This window comes from Pocillopora verrucosa, chromosome 5 (assembly GCF_036669915.1).
Source record: "Pocillopora verrucosa isolate sample1 chromosome 5, ASM3666991v2, whole genome shotgun sequence".
Lineage (NCBI taxonomy): Eukaryota > Metazoa > Cnidaria > Anthozoa > Scleractinia > Pocilloporidae > Pocillopora > Pocillopora verrucosa.
Genome location: NC_089316.1, coordinates 15,578,344 through 15,591,604, shown reverse-complemented (window position 1 = coordinate 15,591,604; position 13,261 = coordinate 15,578,344). Strand labels below are relative to the sequence as shown.

The 13,261-nt window shown below is 36.3% G+C and overlaps 1 protein-coding gene across 6 annotated transcripts in view; it reads left to right on the top strand.

Moving 5' to 3' along the window:
- LOC131797547 (uromodulin-like) overlaps nucleotides 1-12,415 on the top strand; it is a 14,759-nt gene extending 2,344 nt beyond the window's left edge. The window contains exons 2-11 of one of the 6 annotated variants that reach the window (XM_066166635.1): nucleotides 30-201; nucleotides 4,774-5,107; nucleotides 5,238-5,387; nucleotides 5,560-5,682; nucleotides 5,878-5,997; nucleotides 6,347-6,466; nucleotides 7,287-7,409; nucleotides 7,678-7,797; nucleotides 8,143-8,262; nucleotides 10,943-12,415. In XM_066166635.1, the coding sequence (XP_066022732.1) occupies nucleotides 4,795-5,107; nucleotides 5,238-5,387; nucleotides 5,560-5,682; nucleotides 5,878-5,997; nucleotides 6,347-6,466; nucleotides 7,287-7,409; nucleotides 7,678-7,797; nucleotides 8,143-8,262; nucleotides 10,943-11,319 (1,566 nt within the window). In that variant the 5' untranslated portion in view covers nucleotides 30-201; nucleotides 4,774-4,794 and the 3' untranslated portion in view covers nucleotides 11,320-12,415. Of the gene's footprint in view, nucleotides 1-29; nucleotides 202-3,701; nucleotides 3,784-4,571; nucleotides 4,668-4,773; nucleotides 5,108-5,237; nucleotides 5,388-5,559; nucleotides 5,683-5,877; nucleotides 5,998-6,346; nucleotides 6,467-7,286; nucleotides 7,410-7,677; nucleotides 7,798-8,142; nucleotides 8,263-10,942 lie in introns of those variants that run through there. The other 5 variants (XM_066166636.1, XM_066166637.1, XM_066166638.1 and 2 more) reach the window with 5 other exon arrangements.
- Nucleotides 12,416-13,261: the final 846 nt, after the last annotated feature.

Here is a 13,261-nt window from a genome sequence, read left to right as displayed (position 1 = left end):
TCATAATACGGTTTTGTTCATAAAAACAGGTCGATTTTGGAAGCTTAATCCACTTCTGGGAGCTGGCGATCAACTTAAAACTTGTGTCATACGCGCGGGGTAGAAACATAAAACCGTTACCTTGAAGAAGGCATGGAATTTGTTAATTTTTCATGTTCATAACATGGACTGCATTATTCACTAACTTGACTTTTGGAAAAGGTGAGTCGCAGAGAGAGAATCATTTTTTATCCTTGGATTCACTTATGAGTACAAGCTTATTAATATATCTCCTTTATTCTCTTTTGCTGATACAAAAAGAGGTAATGATACAACAATTAGCAAAGACTAAGTCAAAAATCGACATTCGACATCCACCCATGATTGGAACTCATTTTTGAAAAATTAAAAGGTATTTAACGAAAATTTTTTATCGTTTCTTATTCAGAAAATTGGATTTTGGATGCAAAACGACCAAAAACTTCGGCAAATACGAATTACTTTATTCAAAATGGTTACATTCCCATCTCTCCTCTCTCAACAACATTTAAGCATGGCACTGTATGTTATGTTCAATTTCCTTGTGTTTTATTAGGCGGGAATTTGATATTTTTGCATGGTATGGAAGCACATTTTAACCGCTCTTAATCGTCTCAGAAAAATTGTTTTTACATAAGAACAATGCTGACATATGGTAAAGAATAGTTACATTTTTCTTGTTATATATTTGTCCATAAACATAGCCTTTCTCTCAAAAGTTATAATCGCTTGTTGTGCAAGTCTCAGAGAAAGTTATTAGCTCAAACATGTTTAAGGATAAGTTTAAAGTTACTCACCTCAAAAACAGGTGGCATCTGTCGACCGTTAAATTGTTGATAATTTCGATATTTTTGGTTTGAAAAATATAGTGTTTGACTTTTTTTATTTTAATTTACTCTTTCCTGGAAAAAGTCGAATTTCCCAATGTATACTAAATTCATCGATAGAAACATCTTGAACCGGTATATGAATCTGCTGCGTGATGCCAGACAAAGATGGCTTGTCTCAATGAAAATTAGCATAAATTTCCTCTTTCTATGATAATCAGTCTAAATAACCGAAGGAAATCGTGTAAACTCGAGTAGGAAAAATCCGAATTTTCAAGCACTTGTAAAATAAAAAAGGCGAAAAAAGGTTTTTTGAGAAAAACGATTTTTTTTTCATGACATCGATCATGAAGTAGAGAAGGAATTTGAAAAAAAATTTGCGGATAGCTTATTAACGGCTTTTGTTCCATCTTCCCTAAAATAATAAGAGGAGAGAAACAAAACACACGAAAATGCTCTCTAAGAACCTGAGTGATGCTCGATGCTGCCAAGTTTTGTTCTTGTTTTTTTTCCTTTTTGTTTTACTTTACAGTTTTTTGTGGGGGAGGGCTGGAGATATTTATCTAGGGCCCTATTATACAAAACGTTAGGAATTTAAAATATAACAGTGGTGACAGCGACATCAACAAAAGCAATTAAAAACATCACTCAAATTTGCCTTGTCCCAAGTATTTATTTGTTAACCTTCTTTATCTCAGATAGGCAAAAATCCGCAAATGAAGGCAGTAGTAACTTCTTGGTAGGCTGGTTAAGTTACACGGAACCTATAATTTTTTTTTTCCTAATTTTACAAGATAGCACACCAAAAGTAGAGTTATAAGGAAAAAACGGATCTAGCAACCGTTTCCTCACAAATTCCTGTCCTTAAGAAGACCGTAGAAAATGAAATAGAGGCAATGCATAATTCAAGGTACGAATAAAATTTATTGGATGTCTTACCGCCTTGGTGTTCTATGAGCCCGCTGCTCTATGTTCGTACATGATTTTAAGAACCTCAATGCCGTAATGTTGCCGTGATGGCTAAAATATTCCAAGGATTCTGTTATCGATTATAAATCGACGAATGTAATGCCATTTTCGAGTAGCCTTGAGCTGTTATCAATGAGTCTTTTTCCTTCAACGGAAGCAGTATTGCTATCGCAGTCAGCGTTTAACTTCCCGAACTAATTATTTCATAAATGCTTGATTAAAAACCAGGCAAATCATAATTTATACTTTGATAAGTGTAAGATGCAAGTTTCAGGATTGAGATTATAACATACACGATGCTTCGCAAAGGAAATCTTGCAAGTTTCACCACAATATTCTGTATTTCTAGCATCTGCATTTCCTTGATTGTTAATTCCATATTCTACATATGCACGTACTTACTTCGTTTCAAGGCGCCAATGAAACACATTTAACGAAAGATGAATCGTAATCGGTGGAAAATAGGTCTACATGAGCTTTATTCGAACAGTTTGGTCGATACATATTTCCAAAAATAGCACGATTTAATTTATCGCCTGCCTAGATAAAGTATTCTCTGTGTCGTTGAAAAACGTGAATAAGACCAGTCGACAGTTAAAAGACAACTATCTGATGACAACTCAAATAATAAACAGGGCCTTTAGAGCGACGCTGAATGAGCTCCTTGCAAAATGCACGCCTCTTAGGTGAGGCAAACCCCATGTCCTGAAAGCTGTCTTCGAAACAATTTCACAATTCTCTACTGGAACATTTTCTTGAATTCATGTAAAATTCTTGGCTTCAGATACAAAACAAAAATGTAACGAATGTTGAAAAAAGGTCGTCCGTGCATAAGTTCTAAAGATTGTTTGACAGTTTTCAATTTCAGAAATTAAACCATTCGTGCATCGAGACTAATACAATTGCAAATTTAAACAATAGAGACTTGAGGATTAGAAATGTGGATCACACAGTTTTTCCAACGTTTTATTTCTTTAATTGAATTGAAGTTCGAAATTATTGAGCTATTTTTCAGTGGCATATCACACCTATTGAGAACTTAAACAATTTTTAAGTGTACCTTGAAAATTCGAGCAACTTCCACCGAAGAATTAGGCAATTCAGTCATTTGGTGTCTCATAGAAAGACATAAACAGCATCGGATATATGCCTTGTCTGTCATCTTGAACAAAACATTTAATATGTTAAATAAAAGGGGGAAAATGTATTGTTTATTCTGGTAAAAATGCGCCTAAACTATGTTTTTATGCCGGCTAAATGTTTCATTGTGCACAAATTGTCGGGATGATTTTACCAAGCGGACGGAAAAAGTTGTGCTCTTTGTCTAACTTGTGGTGACGAAGCTGTGGGAAGAAGAGCGAACGATTTTACAAGAATAGGAACTTTTGAAATAATTTCGAGTCGTTATTACGTGTTGATTTAACGTTGGTTGAGACAAGACAGAAGACAATTCAATAAACTTTGAGTAATATTAAAAGAAAGTAAGCAAAATTCAAGAAACTGTGTATGACGAAAAAAAATTAACATTTTTGCAGCGATAATAATTTATTTGAACTACATTGTCGACGACTCATTAAAAACTGTCAAGCTAAAAAATATTTAGCAAACAAATTTTAAGTATTTGGCGGAACAATGCAAATTTACACCGCATTTTATTTGGTCTGTTTGTCCTCACTGTCAACTTGAATTTGTATTGTAGCTCTGAAGCCTTTGAGGTTCGAGCGATTCATTTGAATTGCGTGTGCTTGACGTCTGTGAATTATGCTCATTGTGACTTTCGCGCAAAATGGAGCCGTGTAAACTTTGGTGGAACAAATAGAAGGAACAAGGAAGTTCTTATCTAAAGTTAATCACCGTTTTGGCTTGAAACCAGGTGTTTCTATCGTAACCATAGCTACCAAATTGTTTTAAAAGAAAGCACTTTTACCTCAAAAGCAGTGAGGGACCAAAGAGCTTTGCATCTTGAGAGGTAAGAGTTTATCATATTGAAAACACCGATGAATGATTTGAGTAATACTTTCCCTGGAAAATATATATTCTTTACGAAAAGGTTTTTAAGCTGCAACTCCTTTAATTCTGCATACCAAAGGAAAAAGGTTGGCTTCACTCCCAAATAAGGGTATGGTGCGATTTTAAAAGAAAATTATCTTGAGGTCTTTTTCAACGAAAGTAGATTATCGATACTCGAGGTTTACTAACCGAACCTTTAAATGATTACTTCTATGCACCACAAAAGTTCTGATAAATAATATGTTGCTCTGTTTATCTAAAAAAATTACCAAAAGGTCGCTAAAGTTTGAACCCCGTCCAAAATGTTGAATGTGTTAAGAACAACTTAGAAAGAATTATTCATCACATATAGTTTGGTTGCCTTGTATTTGAATCTTTGTAGATGAATAAAGGGTTTAAATAATCTTCGGGATTTTCATTTCATAAATGAATTAGGATAATCAGCAGCTTATAAATGTTAATTAGCCAACTTGTTAAAGATTGTATTTTTTCTCGCTCATAATGAGACTATGTTATTTCATCTGAAGTTTTTGTGGAGTTTAAGTCGTTGTCACTTCACATTTGGAACCAATATTTCGAAATGAAGATTTTTAATGCTTGAACATTCGTTCTTCTATGGGGGCGTAAACTGATCAGGCCTATCAGGAGGACATTTCAAAATGCCTTAAGCAGATCAAAGTTATCATTCCACAGAAACCGAAGGAGCCTTCAAAATTAAAGTTTAATGTTAAGAGTTGTGCTGATCTTCCTTGACGATTGACACCCTATCGAGCCTTGTGTAAATTGTTTACTCACATCATGAACTAGAAAGTGCCTGAACGAATTTACAGGCAAGGTTTTAATGTACGTGTAGTGTTATTGCTATATGGCTTCATCTGGTATCAAACAAGTTTTTTTGAGGGAAAACTCGTCTTTATTCTTTCGATGATCCTGTTCTCAATATTTTCAGGTTCAGCTCAAGCAAAGAAGTATGTGGTGGCTGTTCTGCCATTTAAGATTCGTCCTTTTCGCTTCTACCATGGGGTTTGTCGCAGCTAATGATCAATGTAGGACAGAAGTAAACATACAAGGAATGGCTCTCGAGAGTCATGTCTTCAAAAGGTGGTCACCGGCGGCTCCTCACCTTTGCGATGCCAAATGTGGACAAGAGATCAAGTGTCAAAGCTATAACTACAATCGAAAATACCAAATATGTGAACTAAATAACCGCACCAAGGAGGCGAGACCAGAGAATTTCCTTTCAGCACCCGCGTGGTTTTACATCCGACGATTGAACGGCAGAGGTAAGAAATCAAATGTCTTTCTATCTGTGTGATTTCTATTTCTTTAAATCTTCTCCATCCTCAGCCTGGTTCCTTCTCACCTGGAAGAGCTAAGAATAGGAAGTGAATGTCAAACATATCTTTACTTCAGCTCCCTTAGGTTCTATCCCTGAATTACCGGCGCTGTCTTGTCACGAAATAAAGGCGAGTGAAGGTAAAAACACCATAAGCGGCAAGTACTGGATGGATCCAACTAGAAAAGGAAAAGCAAAACTGATTTACTGTGATATGGTTAACGAAGGTAGGTTGCTTTAGTTATTTTATTTTGTGGCGAGTTATCAGTATCATGAAATTATTATAAATTATACTATTATTGATATCATTATCGTAATATTTAGTTTGGATCAGTTCTAGCATGGATGCCTCTCTCGAGTTGCTCTAACTTAGTCACTGCCTCTCTTTCATCATTTTAGATATGGATGAATGTAAATTTAACATCAGTGACTGCGACGTGAATGCAAACTGTACTAACACATATGGTTCTTACAAATGCACATGTAAAGTGGGATACATCGGCGATGGACGCTCGTGTTCAGGTAGTTTTGATATTTCCTTATATAACTAATTTTTGTTAATCGTCTCATAATTTTAAGCAGCGTTATCCATGCATGTTTATGCACAGAGTTACCACGATCTACATATTTTGTTACATATTTTGCAATGATAAGAGGAATTATGTGACTATGAGTCATAAAAATGATAAAGTGCAAAATTTATCAATGGTTTCTCAGATATTGACGAGTGTAAAGGAAATCACTCTTGTCACGTGAATGCTACATGCACGAATACCAAAGGATCGTACGCTTGTACTTGTCACCCCGGATATACTGGAAATGGAGGCGACTGCAAAGGTACTTATGCGTTTCTTTTGTAACCATTTGCATTAGGAAGAAAAGCACTATCATCTTTGCAAGACTTGTATTACCAAAATACCCTGTATAAAAAAGAGATGAATGTAGGCCTGAAGACGATGGTGATAATGACACAATTGTATTCGATAAACATTCAGTGGTAAAAAATCTAAACTGGCAAAGGAGACTTGATGGATAGGCTTACAGGACAAAACAACGGATTTGAAATTGGGGAAACCGAGAAAAAATATGGCAAGAGGTGCCGTGAAGTGCTCACGTCTAGAACCACAAGACAGAGGCTTCTCAGCTTATGCCCCGCAACTTTTCTCTTATGTTTATGATTTTACAGATATTGACGAGTGTAAAGGAAATCACTCTTGTCACGTGAATGCTGCATGCATGAACACCCTTGGATCACATGTATGTCATTGTCACGCTGGATATACTGGAAATGGACAAAACTGCACAGGTGAGTTTAATCTCTTCTCTACAATATGTAGAATAGTCCTGCATGACACGTTCGACTACAGTGCTGCGCCGTTCAGCTGCATTGCAAGACAATTAGACGATTTATCACGAAGAAACTCGGTCATTTTGTCCTCACGTGTTCACCTCCTCGAGTGTTCAAGTCGCTATCTTATGAGAATATAAACTGTTATAACCTCTTGGTATCGAGTTGAACAAAAGAAGAGAAGTTACATGACCGCAAGCAACCATGTACTATTTTGATTATCATATAAACACAATAGGCCTTTACTGAGAATGAAAGGTTACTTTTTTAAAGAATGATATGATAGGTTTCACAATCCGCGAAAAAAGTCGTAAAGCGCATCGGCGATAAGGGTTAAGATGAAAAAATGCGTTGAACCATTACAGAAACAGAAAAAAGGGCGTAACTTTCTTTTCACAAAATTCTCAGTTGACTTTTTCCTTACCGAAAGAAAAATATTTTCATGTAAAAGACAAAAATAGGCCTTTACTAAAAAAAAAAAAAATTTTTTTAGAGAATGAAATTAGAAGTTTTACATTCCGCGAAAAAATAGTCTACCAAGGAAGGCTAGCAAGGCTAATCTTTGACGATTGATATCCGACTACAGTTTCGAACGGTGTCTAGAGAGAGATTCCGCTGCAGTGGAAGTTTTTGTTTAGTCTAAATTAATAATTAATTTGTCAAAATGATAAATAACTTAATGCTCTTTCACCTCATAAAAGTTTAAAAAACGAATGTATATCTCACTCGTGTAACCACTAACGTTGTATAATTTTTCTTTTCTTTCCCATTTTTTTAGATATTGATGAATGCCAAAAAAATACTCACAATTGTCACCTGAACGCTACTTGTCAAAACACAAATGGATCTTTTGTGTGCACCTGTTTATTTGGATTTAACGGAGATGGACGGAACTGCACAGGTAAAGGCCTTTAGTTTGTAATTGCCTCGTTATAACTTTATTTGTTTGTTTGTGTTTATATTTTTAACTGTTTGTTTTATTTGTACGTACCTTCTCTGTTTGTTTGTTTTGATAGAGTAGTTACCCTTGCCTTAATATTTTTGACCAAAAAAAATAAAATGATCCCAATTGAAAGCAAAAGGACGAAATGCACTCAATGCTCAAAATGAGGAGGTTTATACATGTATCATACTCCAAGAATCGTGATTGGAAGCCTGTCATTTCTCAGATATTGACGAATGTGCAAGAAATCTTTCTTGTCATGTGAATGCTAACTGTACCAACACAATTGGATCACGTGTATGTACATGCCACACTGGATACACTGGTGACGGACAAACTTGCTCAGGTGATTTTGATAACTTTCCTTCAATGTCCAGAAAAGTCCTTTATGACTGAAGAAAGGCAACCTCCATTGCTGCTCTTTCCATGCATACAATCCCAGTTACTCAAAGCGGGAGGTAATCTGAAACGTCTTTTTAGCTTAAATTATAAAACCGGAAGTAGTCAAACATTTATCCTAAAATTCATCCCTCATTAAAAAAATTGTGGATTGTCTTGTTTTGTCCCTCATCTTTTGAGATTAGATTTGCAGTATTTTGGATTGGTATTCATTATATCTTGATTCGCGAAAACATTTTTCATCATAAAATCCAACTCTGGGTTGTGACGTGGTGCTCTTGATCCCCATCAGACATTGATGAGTGTTCACAGATAAACACCTGCGATAAGAACGCCTCTTGCAGTAATACCCAGGGCTCGTACAGTTGCGCCTGTAATCCAAAATACATTGGGGATGGTCTGACTTGTAAAGGTTTGTCTCTTTTAATCCATGCCTTATATATTTTTTTAGAGATGGTACTGACTGAACTCCCTGTAAATAATGTTGAGTGAATGGCTATTCTTGTTTGGCCATGTAACAAATCACGTTAGTTTTTAGTACCTTTAGTTTGCTTGGAAACGTACTTCGACAAAACATTGGGGATAAAGAAAGATAGATTTGATTTTTTACATCATATTTGTGGACTTGATGAGCATTGTTTTTGTCCACCAGGAGAGAAAATAATTTTTTCTTGATGATGCATAGCTGTTCTGCAAATGTAATTATATCGATGATGTCGCAATTAAACATAATAGTCTGACTAGTTAAAATCGATGTTGACCGCAGTTACGATTTTCTCACTCTGACCTAATAAGGTAATTCCTCAGAAAAAAAAAAAAAGTCATCTAACAATTTTTTTTAGTCTGCCTTTAAATGTTTCTTACCGATGGCTGTTTCGAAAAATGCAATGAGAAAGGCAGGTCACTTTGCTTGTTTGAGAGAAATGACGGGCAAAACGTACCTCACTTATGCCTCTACTAGCAATTTTTCACGCGCGTCATTTCAAGGTACATTTTTCGGTAGCTGGAAGCAAGGGTTTTCGAAGTAAAAATTAAAAGAAAAAACTTAAAAGGTACAAAGTCTCGAGCGTGTGGAAAATTTGATATGTAATTTGTGGAAATTATTTATATATATTAGTAATTATTATCACTCAAAACGTTCCTCACGTCGTTGTTTTCAAGGTAATAATTTTCATCATCAAGTAACGGGCTTTGTGCACGCTTTTAGCTATGTCTTCTTATTTTTGCCTTCGACAATTTTCTTAATTTCTCTAAGTTAAAGGGGAAAATTTGTACACAAAAATTATGCAATGAAAAATAGAGGTCACCCCGCTCGTTCAAGAGCTAAAGAGCATTGTACCTTTTTGCATGGTCCATTTAAGTTTTGAGCTCGATGAAGAATTAGGAAAGATGTTTTTTCGTCTTGTCACGAGCGTAGGATAAAGAAAAATTCTGAGTCCCCATGAGGAATCTTCTACACCGAGCTCAAAACTAACCATCTCTACTATTTCTATCAAAAACATTACGCTATCGACATTGCTGATCCTAGCAGTATGCAGGACGCGTGTTATAAGAACTTCGTAATAGACCTCGCTCACCGAAGAGTCTTGTGGCTCAGTGGTAGAGCATCGGAGCACAATTCCGAAGGTCTGAGGTTCGATTCCTCATGGGGACTCAGAATTTTTCTTTATCCCACGCTCGTGACAAGACGAAAAAACATCTTTCTTAACATTTACCTTCCTCTGTAACGTTATTGGAAAATTTTGCTTATAATATAAAGGGCACTTTTTCCCGTGTTTACATTTTCTCATTTAAACACTCGAGGCTAGGAAATTTCTTGAAAGTTATGCAAACCCTTGACTGCGTATCGGGTTCGCATAACTTTCTCAAATTCTCCCAACCTCCTCTCGTGAGAGGATGTAAACACAGAAAAAGGGTGAGAGTATGTAAACACAGAAAAAGGGTTCTCCATTGCTTAAGCAGTAATCGGCTCTCAACAAAGTTGTCCAGGCATATCTGCTCAGTTTGAAGAAAAACCATTTACTTCACTACAATTCTACTACGACACAGAAAACTTTTTCACAGTCAGATAATTCTAGCCCTTGGAAATTTTTGCGAAAGTTTGATGGCTTTACATTCATCAACAACCTTCTTTGTGGTCAGCAGTCGATGATTGCAGGGCTTTATGAAAAGCGATCACTGAACGATCGCGCCACAGTCACGCATTGAAATTCGTTGAATATGATAACTTTTAAGGGATTTTGTATTGAGACTGTATGACAAACTCGGCTATTTTGTACTCATTAAATAAATAGAAAATAATACTTGGGTGCGCTTTGATATAGAATTTCTCTTCGAATGTTCAACTTGTTATCAGCGAACGAGTAAGGTATCGAGCAAGAGAATATAAACTGTTATAATCTCTTGGTATCAAGATAAACACGAGAAGAGAAGTTCCATATCTGCAAGTGATCATCTATTATTTTGTTTACCATGTAAACACAATAGGCCTTTCCTGGAAAGAAAAGTCAAATTTTTAAAAAATGAAATTATAGGTTTCACAATCCGCAAAAAAAAGTCGTATAGCGCGTCGGCGATAAAGCTCAAGATGAAAAAAAGCGTTGAACCGTTACAAAAACAGACAATGGGCGTAGCTTTCTTTTCACAAAATTCTCAGTTATTGACGTTTTCTTACCAACCAAAGAAATGTTTTCATGTTAACGGCCGAAATCGGCCTGTGGCAAGTCTTTCAGTTGTCGATTTTCGTTCTCAGCCACGAGAAATACCATTACCCAGGTCAAGGACCTGACTTTAGGTTTTTCTTTTCGTATTTTGTTTTACTTCCCTTTCTTGGAAATTTTGAGTGACATTTTTTTGGCAGCCATAATTCGAGAAAATTTCGACATGCAACCCTGGATTGACCTGACACAGCTGATTGTGATATTAAACACATGTAAAAAATTACCATAATACTTTGCGCAAGAATTTCCCGGCTCTTCTCAGGGCAGGAAATCGTTTTAAACCACCGCAGTTTATACAATAGCGTTTTTTTCTTAGGCTTTCTTATAACGAAATATGTAAAACATCGCATTAACCGAAATTCAACTTTTTAGCCGATCCGTGCTATAATTACAGAAACCTGAGCGATGCTGACAGAAAGAGCACCTACATCACACCCTACGGTGGAGAAAAATGTGACTACGATTCCTTAATATCCGGGGAATGGTATCGTTTCGTGGGAGATGCAGGAACAAAAATGCCAACCCAGTGCGTACCGGATAATAGATGTGGTACGCGCCTCTCAGGCTGGCTAAAAGGTGGTCACCCCACATTGGCAGATGGTGAGGTTTCCTCCGAGGTCTGCTTTACCAGAGGTGGAGATTGCTGCAAGAAATCAATTAACATTAAAGTGAAAGACTGCGGATCCTACTTTATTTACAAACTACTAAAGGTACCTGCTTGTGATCTGCGCTACTGTGGCACAGACTAAATGCTATAAGCAAGTTATTCTGCACAGCGAAAGGATTCACAAATCGATTTATTGGCACATTTACATTAATGTATAACAGGGACTTTAAGAATTTCACATGATCCACTTTTTACGATTAGTGTTAAACAGTGAATAGTTTGAACACAAGACTACCTTTGGATGACGTAGTCCCCCATCCCCCCCTCCCCCCCCCCCGTGGCAAATTCAATTTTAAACAACTATGGGCATTAGTGAGCTTTCAAATAATCTTAGTATCACCTATATCTATTCCAATCGAAGGGCTTCACTAAGTAAGTTTTAAGCACAACTTTGAGCATCGTATTTTGCTTATTACAAAACGCTTTGAACTCTTGATGTTTACTCAGGTCGTTAGAAACTAAAGCAGCTTTTAATACCCACCCATTCTGTGCATGTAATTGTTATTCTGTCTGAAAGCTTTCCACTATGGGTCACGGCAGTCCGTGATTATGAGCCAGTTGTTTATTATGTTAGGTCATGCTTTCATTGGCATCATTATTTACAAGGATTTTTAAGTCATATTAGGTGTGTTGTGGATAGAGACTGTAAATAATTTCAAGAATTATTAGTCAATATGACATTCATACTCAAACTTTCTGATGACATAGTATGAAAAACTAGAACATTCTATTAGGTATGTAATTATGATATATTTCTGCCACAATAGTTGAGTTGTAAGCATCGAATTCCGGAATGTTTTAAAATACATCGTGAATGTTTATAAGGACTCAATCAGCTAGGAGTGGTAATTTAGTTTTTCGGAAAAGACTGACTATCAAGGAAGCTCTAACAAAAGATAGCTCAGTACTGTGATATCCTTCAAAAATTGTGTATTTTGTGGAGATTTGGAGGCAAAGGTGAGTCTTTGGTTTCCGTAGAGAGCTAAGTTACAGTCTGTAGTGGGCTTAAGTAAGTTTTTAAGAGCGATGGTAAGGAAATATCGACCAAAATCTTAATTTCGTGGCAAGAGTTGAAAAATCGCTTTCTTTCGTTTTTTTTCCATAAATAGCTTTTAGGTAGATAAGATACCTGATGTGGATTGTACCCGCCAAAAGCTTTTTATTTTTTAGAAAAATTAGAATATCGGTTTTTGTGGTCGGAATCACAAAATTGGCTAATCATTTACGTGAAATTTGCGTACATCAACTTGCCTGTCGTTCGCAAACAAGTCGCACGGAGAAATTTGGACACTTTATTTCAATAGAATCACTGTTCTTCTTTTACTAGAAGATTCTTTTAGAGCAAAAGCGACACTCACCGAGCAGAAATTATTCAAAAATGAGGAATAGGTTTTATGGATAACAAAAACTCCGTTTTGTTATTGATTTTCGACAGCAATATTGCACATGTGGTATAACTCCAAATTGACTTCATTCTAGTTAAATCGCACATTTAGACATACATCTAAAACATACCTGGGAATTAGCTTGGGTTATTGAATGAAATCTCTATAAGGCGGTATCGAAGTTAAGGAATTTTCATGGTGGGTCGGCGGTAATTGAGTAAACACTTCCAGTTTCGAAATCCACGAGAGTGGATATTTGATCCCCAAATACTCATTTTTCTTAATCCTTGTAGGTTTTACAGTTGCAAAGTTGCGTTTCTACTTAAAGAGTGAGATAGAAAAGCCAAACTGGGTGAATTTTAGCCATTTTGAAACGCTAAACTCTATCGACCGGAGACTCTGCGTGACGAATTGTTTCGTGACTAAACGTGATATTGGGGAGTCGACCAGTCACGGAATCACAATATTAACACTGCATTTCTTGACGGCGTATGAGAACAGTGTAAGGGTATAATTGGATGAGTAAAACAGCAAGTTTTGGAAAATATGGCTCTCAAAACTCGGTTGCCATGGTAACGTCAATGCTGACGTACAAGTCACGACGACTTTAAAATGTCCCCAGACGATTTTTAGGTTTGG